The sequence below is a fragment of the Cicer arietinum genome, chromosome 6, assembly GCF_000331145.2.
Source record: "Cicer arietinum cultivar CDC Frontier isolate Library 1 chromosome 6, Cicar.CDCFrontier_v2.0, whole genome shotgun sequence".
NCBI classification, from domain to species: Eukaryota; Viridiplantae; Streptophyta; class Magnoliopsida; order Fabales; family Fabaceae; genus Cicer; species Cicer arietinum.
Genome location: NC_021165.2, coordinates 34,438,945 through 34,449,182, shown reverse-complemented (window position 1 = coordinate 34,449,182; position 10,238 = coordinate 34,438,945). Strand labels below are relative to the sequence as shown.

Sequence of the window (10,238 nt, the reverse complement as noted above, 5' to 3'; positions counted from 1 at the left end):
TATCAACTATGAAAAATCTTGTGACAATAGAACTTAATATTGGTAAACAAAATTATCTATGCATGGTAAAAAAATTCAATTTACTAAAGAAAAAATCCAGGTTCAAACCTTGTTATAGAGTTTCAAATACGTATCCAAAACTAAATTAGAAATCCAATATTTAGAACGTCTTAAATCTTGGGGCATGATTTTTGTTCACAAATTGTTGTTTTTAATGAAAAAATGAAGAAAAAAAATCAGAATGAAAACAAATTTCGTGAATCTATTTATCAAAGTTTTCTCTATATTTGCTTGCTTAAGAGTATTTCATTTAAAAGGCATGCATGAAATATTGATATTTGAGAAAGTGGGGGTATAAATCATCAAAAAAAGTATTGTCCCGAGAATGATACACTAGAAAAATAGTCCAATAAAACAATAATGAAATTATTAAAAAAAAGTTTATAATTAAGCATTTACTAAATAGTCATTTTCATTTAAAAGAGACAAACAAATGAAATTGTTCACGGTGTTGCTCAAACAGCTACGTCTTTAACTTGTATCTATTATATTGCATCAATTTATTTTATAATTTAAATAAATAAATATTACTTTTTTAATAAAAAGTTATTATAAATAATGTTTTTTGAAACAATTATAACAAATTTAATTCATAAATTACTTGGTAAACTAACCATTAATTTAATTCAGATGATTAAATATATTAATTAGTATTGTATAGCTTTTTTACGGAAAATAATAATAATAATTACATTAAAATAAAGTACCGAGCCAAAAGTAGTAATATATTGGTATTGACTCTGACACTGAGTCACAACTCGGCTCACTCAACATTGAAAAGTCAGCGATAAATCACCACCACCACCTCCATTGGAGAAAAGATGCTTCGCCGTTTGGGTCTATCTCTCTGACACGCGGCGGTTTGGGCCGGTTGTTTTTGGGCCCAATGTCGAGCAGTATAATAATGAGAAGCAGTAGTGTTATTGGTATAACGCAAGAAAAGAGTGAACGTATCGTTGTCTAGTGTCTTTCGTTCTCGTTCTCGTGTTTCTGAAGATGGCGCTAACAATACTACCAGAAAGATTCCCAATTGGTCTACGGGTTCTCGCCCTTGATGTTGACACAACTCACCATCCCATCCTTCACGCAATGGGTAATCGATTTCAATACCAAGGTAATTACTAACTACTCCTTCAATTCTTGATCAATTCTTCATTTTCTTTTTCTTTTTTTCACATTTTATATTTTGTTCCTTCAGTTACCACTTGTTGCATGCCTTCTTTTGCGTTCAATCTTCTTTCCCAAACAAAATGCTCTTTTGATCTCATAATTGTTGATACTGATATGCAAGAATTGCGTACTGTTTATCACTTTCTTGAACATGTTCTCTTATTCCACCAAATTCCTGTTATTTGTAAGTTTTTTTTATTGTTTCATCTAAAAATGAACCGTAGCTATGTACTTACTACTTTTTTTGTCAATTTGCAGTCATGTCTTCTCATTACTCTACAAATTCTGTCACGGAGGCTATCACAAAAGGGGCTTCTGATTATTGGATTAAGCCATTGGAAGAACGACACTTCCAGACTATGTGGAAGCATGTCGTAAAAGACATCTTCCATATGAACAACAAAAGGGGAAGAGAACAAGTCGATGTTCCAAAACAAACAATTGATGAAAACCATAATCATAATGATGATTATCCATCCCCGCCGACAAAGAAGTTCCGGTGGTCATGGACTCAACAGTTGCATAATCAATTCGTAACGGTGGTCAATGAATTAGGCATTGAAAGTATGATTCATTCCAATTCTTTTCTTTTCTTATCCTTGTTTGTATTCTTTAATAATTGAACTTAGATGCATTCTTTGTTTTTCAGATGCAAAGCCCAAAAAAATACTCAAAATAATGGATGTTCCGGGTTTAACCCGAGAACACGTTGCTAGCCATTTGCAGGTTCGATTCTTTTTTCCTGTACGTAACTTAGTATGAAGGATTTCTGAATTTCTATTAAAACCTTAAACTCAAAAAATTGATACATCATGTGATGATTTTTACGTATTCTCTTGCTTGCATTTACAAGCATATGAAATTTGTGTAGTATTATTAACGTTAAATTGCATTGACAGAAATTGAAATATAAATTAGAGAATGGAATGAAAAAACGTGGTAGAAAACAAAAATCAAATTCATCAGTTTTGTCTTCCTCAATTGAAACACACTCAATCCTTGAACCTATTCACACACTTCACGAACATGAACGCTTAGAGTCCGACCAAATTTCTGGTGGACAGCAACGTTTAGAGGAATTCTGCGATGATCCTTACGACATTTTTTACGACCTTCCAGACGATTTATCTACTTCATTCTTTGGAGCTGGTGGACAGCAACCTTTAAAGGAATTTTGCGACGATCCTTACGACACTTTTTACGACCTTCCAGAAGATTTATCTACCTTATTCTTTGGAGCATGTCCTCCCACAGAAGTTGATATATTGAGTCTGTGAGTCTGTGTTAGTTAGTTTGAAAATTGCGGTTGATAGTAAAAATAATTTGGTCATTAATAAAGATGACGAGAGCACAATCCTGAACCAAACGTGTAATTAAGTAGTCATTTTAATGTAACATTTCAATTATTTTGACCGCGTGAGACTTGTTGTAACATATCATTATGAATATAACAAAATATTCTTATTTCTCACATTTATTAAGTGTTGTTGTATTCTTTTCTTTTTTGTATTTTTTATTTTACACATTAACTGTTTCTGTCAAAGTAAACACTTCCCAATGTATGTTTGATTTTGTTTTTAAATGAATTTTTCATTGAATCTTGGATAATGATATCATAGGTAGAGTTCAATAGACGAAAGTAAAAAAATTCTATTACAGTAAAAAGATTATTGTTTTTATGATGTAAATTTTTAGAATAAGTGTTAGCCTCGTGCTATTGTGTAAAAAATATGACATACAATATACTAGATTGTAAATTTGAAGTCTGGATTCTTAGATTAACACGAGGGTGAATCATTAAGTTGACCTTTTTAGTTATATTGTTACTAGCGCATTGCTTTGGAAATAAGGATGTTGACCTTCATAAGTTGATGGATGTGTGTTTCATAAACTATTATCAATCTCATTATAGATGTAAATGTGTATACTTCATTTCATGCAAATAGGAGTTCAACTCTTAAGTTGCATTCCCCGCACATATCAAAATGCATAACGATATTTAGATTTTTGTTATTTCTATTATCTATAAAAATCACCTCACGTATCACAATATTCTAGCAAATTTATTATTTGTGTTTAATAGAACAAATAAATTAGAGGCAGAGAATCAAATTTGTGCCTTTAGAAAGATTGCTTCATTTATGTTGCTTGAGCATTTACTTGGTATTTTTCTGTTTTCAATTTAAAGGTATAATAAGATAGATCATAAAATATTTTGTTTGCTATTCCAAGAGTTGTTCCTTTATATTGTTTTCCATTCATACTAATAGTTCTTCATGTTTTCCATTCTTACCTATAATCTATTATTAAATTTATCGAAGAGAAATATTTAATGAAAATCTAAGCAAATAAATTTAATAATTGGAAATATTTAGACAAATAAATTTAGGTTCAAAGAATGCACTGCCTATATTAAATATAGTTTTTTTTTACAAATAATATATAATCTATTTCTAGTATAGTTGAGTTTGTATATTTGGTATGTAAGACGATTATTTAAATGTAAATTATAAAATTCTAGCATTTTTATCATCTTTATATATAAAATTGTTAAGTTTTTTAAGAAAAAAATTTCCTTCCAATTATAGTCAACTTTGTACTTTACCTTTTTTTACTTAAAAATGTGATTTCATTATTAATTAAAATTATATATTTTGTATTTTAATTATTGTTGCTTATCACATGCTTCACATTCAATAAATGTGTATATATATTTATAGTTTTTTTTGTCATTCACTTGTTCAAATATTTGCAATATTTTGGATTTTTTATTTATTTTACACATGTATAAATGTGTATTTTATTTGCTTATCTTCTTTCTTTTTATTTGACTAAGTAATAGTTATTTCAGAAATGAAAGGGCATTTATTAATACAAATTTTAACGGCTTCGAGTTTGTTATTTCAATGCAAAAATTTTAATTTTAGTTTCCTTAACAAAAATCTTTAGGACACTTGTTAGCATAACCCATAATATTTTTGTTGTTCTAATTCACTTTTGAATAAATGTATTTCAGATTTTCAACAAATATAAAATATTTCAATTGTCCTTTTTTAAATTTTGATAAGTTTTTTCTGTAATTATTATACTTAACATTGTTTTTTAATTTGATTTTTCAATTCTTTTAGGAATTTGCACACACAAAAAAAAAAAATTAAAATGCAAAAACTATTTCTTCGTACCACAATGAAAGTCATTTTATTTGTGAGAGATGAAAATAAATGTTTTTTTTTTTAAATTTAGTGGTTTATCGTTGAATTCTTGATAATTGAATTTTAATTTTTTTATTTGTACTCTACAACTCTTTGTTTTTCAACATTCATTTATGGTATAATAATAATTAGTGATATTATCAAAATTTAAGGTACTCTTAGCATTTCCCGATATGAAAATGAATGTACACTTTTTTTTAGGGAGAACAAACATGTCACATTTTCATTTTGACGTCTCATTATATAGTTTTCTCTTTTCTTATTAGTTATTATCTCATACTATTTTTGCGATGATGATCTTTGATATGAATTATTTTTTTATTTTGTTACTTTCACTATTAGTATATTATCATCTCACTTATATTTTTCTTCTCTGATAAAGAATGGATCTTGCAAATCTAAGACTATTTTTTGTATTGATGTAAGCATCATTTTTTAAATATGTAAGTTAAAAACAAAATGTCTACCTTTGATTTTCGCTTCTAATTTAAAGTTGTTGTCATACCTAATAGAGATTTTTGATAAATCTATTTTTATAGGATCTTAAGAGGTTATTTACCCTCTCTATGTTATCTTATTCTATAATTTTGATTTCAACTTCTTCTAATTTATTCATTTATTTATTATATTTGTAGAATTGATCGTGAAATGATAAAATAATTCTAATTGGTTAAATCAACAAAGTTTTTAGTGCAAAAATATCATGTTTAATATTTCAGCTTATGAATGCAGAAAGGAGGTTTGTTGCACACTTCAACGAAATTGAATTTTATTATAAGAAACATAATCGGAGGGGTTGAAAAATATTAGAGAGAAAATAGGAAGAAACACTTTGGAAACTTATGATGCCTTAATCAATCATTAAATTATTATCAATTAAATTATTCATTAAATTATTCTCAATTTAATCAATCATTAAATTAAACTTTATAATTTTAATGTTTATCTCAATTAAATTATTCTATTGTTTTATTTATATGTTTGATTGAGATCACTGACCTTTGCATATCTTAATCAATCAATAGACTAGTGACCAAGTATAATTAATTTGTAGATCTAGGATAATTGAGATTAGGATTCTTATATGATGAAAGATAGATACAAATCTTTCAATCACTCAACCTCTTGGTTCTTTATGTTTTCTCTTAATTATATTTTTTTTGTATGATTAATCAAAGAATTAATTTAAGAAAAAAGTATACATGATGAATTTTTGTTAATAGTTTTAAAGAATGAATGATAATTAAGAAAATAAATAAGAATTCATATAAAACTAGGACTTGAGGTATTGATATTACAAGTGCAACCATGGTCCTAGGTTTACTTTCTATTAATTCAAAGTTGTGTTGTTATATAGTATCGTTATAATTTTTATGATATCGTTACGTTTTCTTTATCGTGAACCAACAATAGTTTTCATTAGTCTAAATAATATAAAATCTTGATTAACTTGATAGTTGTTAAATTAATCTATTCGAATATGATAATCTTATATACTACTACTTGACAAACCGTACACTTGTAAAATTTTGCGCAACATTAAGAGAAAACATAAAGAAAATGTCTACCTTTGATTTTCTCTTCTAATCTAAAGTTGTTGTCATACCTAATAGAGATTTTTAATCAAGTCATTTATTAAATCAACAATTTTTTTTAGAGACTAGATTCATAAAACATGTAACATAGCTCTAATTTTGTACATGTGCCTATGTTTGCGAAATATCAACTTAATTTTTTTTTTGTACGGTTACTTTAAATTTTAGATTTAATTTCAATTTTAGTCTCTATATTTTAATTAATTCATGAAATTGATTCTCATATTTTAAAATATTATATTTTGGTCTCTGGTTCTAATTTTTGAACTAAAAATAATATGTGATATATTATAAATAATATGGCATACGATCTAAAGATATTTATAATCGTCTAGATGTATTAATTATTCTGGTGTTATTAATTAAATTATAAAAATAAATAATTAACGAAGTTGAAATTGATATTTTTATATGATTTTATTACAATTTTATGCGTATTAGTAATAGTTTATTACCAATATGTTTTAAAAATTATAATTAATTATTGGTTTGAAGTTAAAACAATTATATTTATTTATAAAATAAATAATACTTTTATTTATTTATTTTTAAACTAATATATATCTATAAATTATTTACATAAATATGGATTACATTTTAAATGACTTTAAATTATTTCTTCACATTACATTAACTTTCATAAATATGGAATTATTTTTTCACCCACTAAAATATATTTATTTTGGATATTTATATTAATTTAAATTGATATTTATTTTATTTTAAAATATATCTATATAAGTAGGTTGATTAAAACTACACCGTAACTTTTTATAATAAAAAAGGTGACATTATATCTAATTTAATAAAAAATATTAAATAAAAACATGTATCATTTTATATATTAATATATTTTTATTTCGTGCAGGGAACAAACTCAATTACAGTAATTATAAAGAAATCAAACCTCTTCTATCCAAAAGTACACATGACATTCTTCAAGGATTATTAACCTTTTAGTAATCAATACTCCAATTTTTCTTTTTAAAACAATTAATACAATTTGTTTTACTTTGAATGCTTAAAATAAAATAACTATAAAATAGAATAACCTTTTAGCAATTTTTTATATTTTTTTCTTCATATTCTCACTTTTTTTCTTTTAAAAGTCGTATGTTTTAAATAAAAAAGATGTCTTCTATTATTAAAAAAATGTGATAAAGGAATTCTTAAGGCTCCAATAGTTTCCAATTAAAAAAATAAGTGATTTTAATTTTCTATAATTTAAATATTAATTTTTAATGATTTAAAAAAAATCCATTTGATGTCTATTCACTTTAATAAATTCATTTTTATGAGAGACTAATAAAAAAAAAGGGCTAAATACCACCTATAGTCTCTTAACTTAATTTCAGTTAACGATTTAGTCATGTATCTTCTTTTTTTTCCCGTTTTGGTCCTTTATATTTTTAAATAATTTCAGGGTTACCCTTTAAGAGAGGTTCTGTTAAGAAAACGTTAAAAAATCCCTCCTCCGTTTTCTCTTCATTTAGGTTTTCTCTCCCATTTCTCTTTATGTTGTTTGGTTTCTATTGTCATCTCCCTTCTCCAAATTCCCAAATTCATGAACCCTAACTTTCCCATATGTCTTCACCCTCCTATATTCAGGATTCATTTGCAATTTCTCTTCATTTGTCCAGTTCGCAGTTTCCTTCAGAGAAAGCGAAGATGAAGTCACTATTCAGTTGACGATTTCAGTTTCCTCGCATTCGCATTCTCAGTAGCAAGTAAGTTCCATTATGTTCCCAAATTGTCTCAGTTTGTAGGAGGTTGAGTTTGACCCTTTTGTGAAAGAGGCAGCCATGAACTCAAGAATTGAAATTGCAAATGAATCGTGAATTTGGGAAAGTTATGGTTCATGAATTTGAGAATTTGGAGAAGGGAGATGGGAAAGTTAAGGTTTATGAATTTGAGAGTTTGGAAAAGGGAGATGACAACATAAAGAGAAATGGGAGAGAAAACCTAAATGAAGAGAAAACGGAGGAGGGATTTTTTAACGTTTTCTTAACATAACTTCACTTAAAGGGTAATCCTGAAATTATTTAAAAACATGAAGGACCAAAATGGGAAAAAAAAAAAGATAAAAGACTAAATCGTTAACTGAAATTAAGTTAAGGGACTATAGGTGGTATTTACCCTAAAAAAAGCTTCTCATTTTAAGCAATTTTCAAAAAATTATTTTTTTAAAACATACGTTTGACAGCTATTGGGGAATGATTTTATTTTGAATAAAGACCATTAAATTTCTGATATAAGAAAATGAATGATTTTTCAAATATTAAAATGAACCTTTTTCATATATGTTACCCGATGCACTAATACAATACAAATATCAAAACATTAAAACACAATATTAATTCCTAAATAATTTTTTTAGGTTACATACAAAACAACTTTCCCCGTGCCATTTGTTAGGGTTCATTGTAATTGCTATATATAGTTTACTCTAATTTGCCAAAAAGTTACCATTTTCCAGTGCAAAATCTTCTACTTCATCAAGTTTTGATTGCAGGTTGGTAGGTAAATTTTCAACATGTTCGTTAGTATTGTATTCTATAAGGATAATCAATATTATTTGTCTTAATATTATTTTTAAAGCAATTTTTCCTTAACAATATTTTTTTTCTTTCTTTCCATCATTGATTAACAACGTTTATGATTTTTTTTTTTTTTATCATAGAGAAAGTTTCAAATATTGTTGAACTTGTAATTCAAAATGGTAGTTTAAAATCTTCTACTTCATCAAGTTTTGATTGCAGGTTGGTAGGTAAATTTTCAACATGTTCGTTAGTATTGTATTCTATAAGGATAATCAATATTATTTGTCTTAATATTATTTTTAAAGCAATTTTTCCTTAACAATATTTTTTTTCTTTCTTTCCATCATTGATTAACAAAGTTTATGATTTTTTTTTTTTATCATAGAGAAAGTTTCAAATATTGTTGAACTTGTAATTCAAAATGGTAGTTAGAAGTTAGTTGAAGGTTGTTTTGGATTGTTAGTAGTTAGTTATAACAACTTTTCATAAGTGTTTGATATATAACACAAACTAGTGCAATTACTTGTGATGCAAGCAATAAAATATTTTTTTATTTCTTTTCATTCCTTTTCTTTTCATATCTTTTAATTCTTCAATCTGAATTGATTACAAAACTGATGAACTATTCTAACAATTGGTATCATAGTTGGGTTGGTATTCAAAGGGAAACACGAGTGATTGAGAGGAATTAAAAATTTGGGAAACACGAGTGCAAGTGCAAAACAAAGAAGCAATCATAAATGGATCAGGAAGTTTTCCATCTAATTTTTTAATTCTTGATGGAAAATATGGTGTTTATCAACGAAGTCATGGTTTGGAGCTCAAGAGGTGTATGAAGTGGTGCAAGATGGGTATGATCAGCTTGGTCAAAATCCAACAGATATGCAACGAGCAACATTCAAGAATTCAAGGAAAAAATATTGCAAGGCTTTATTCTACATTTAACAAAGTGTTGATACCAATAACTTTGAGAAAATTTCAATGGTCTCCACATCAAAGGAAGCTTGAGATATCTTGGTGAAGTATTATATTAGTGGTGATAAGATCAAGAAGGCGAAGCTCCAAGCCCTGAGGAGACAATACGAGTGGCTACAAATGGAAGAAGCTGAAAGTGTGGCTGATTACTTCAATCGTGTGCAAATTATCACAAATCAGATGAAGACCAATGGTGAAGTAGTTACTGATTTGGTGATTATTGAGAAGATTCTAAGCACTCAAACACAAAGATTTGATCATATAGTGGTGGTCATAGGGGAACCAAAGGATCTTGAGACATTTAAGGTGGAGGAACTACCAAGTTCATTAGAAGCTCGTGAGTTGAGGTTGAAAGAAAGAAGTGCAGTAGAAACATATGAACAAGCCCTTTAAGCTCAGGTCAGTAAAAGGGCTCAGGATGAAGGAAAATACAAAAAGGGAAAACGAAAATCAAAGTCGCACAAGAAGCAAGATTTTGATGAAGGTGCTAGAAATTCAAGGAATTAAAACAATGGTGACAATTACAGTAAGAAATCTAATGGCAACAAATGAGGTAAGAAGAAATTCAATAAGAAAGGAATACAATGCTATAACTATCAGAATTTGGGTCGTTTTGCTGATGAATGTTAATCAAATAAACTAAAGAGAAAAGAAGATGAAGCTCAGATGGCTCAGACTCAAATGAC

General features: G+C 27.3%; 1 protein-coding gene across 3 annotated transcripts; it reads left to right on the top strand.

Annotated features, from left to right (window-relative positions):
- The first annotated feature begins 796 nt into the window (after positions 1–796).
- LOC101513198 (two-component response regulator ARR12-like) lies at positions 797–2,644 on the top strand. 3 transcript variants are annotated; one of them, XM_073369938.1, is made up of 4 exons: positions 797–1,174; positions 1,489–1,794; positions 1,880–1,974; positions 2,295–2,644. In XM_073369938.1, the coding sequence occupies exons 1-4, from the start codon at positions 1,057–1,059 to the stop codon at positions 2,505–2,507; spliced, it is 732 nt and encodes a 243-aa protein (XP_073226039.1). In that variant the 5' UTR covers positions 797–1,056; the 3' UTR covers positions 2,508–2,644. The 3 variants fall into 3 exon arrangements, with proteins under 3 accessions (XP_073226039.1, XP_004506571.2, XP_012572931.1); XM_004506514.4 differs by having other exon boundaries at positions 1,880–1,956; positions 2,295–2,641; XM_012717477.3 differs by having other exon boundaries at positions 1,880–1,956; positions 2,350–2,482.
- The last annotated feature ends 7,594 nt before the right edge of the window (positions 2,645–10,238 follow it).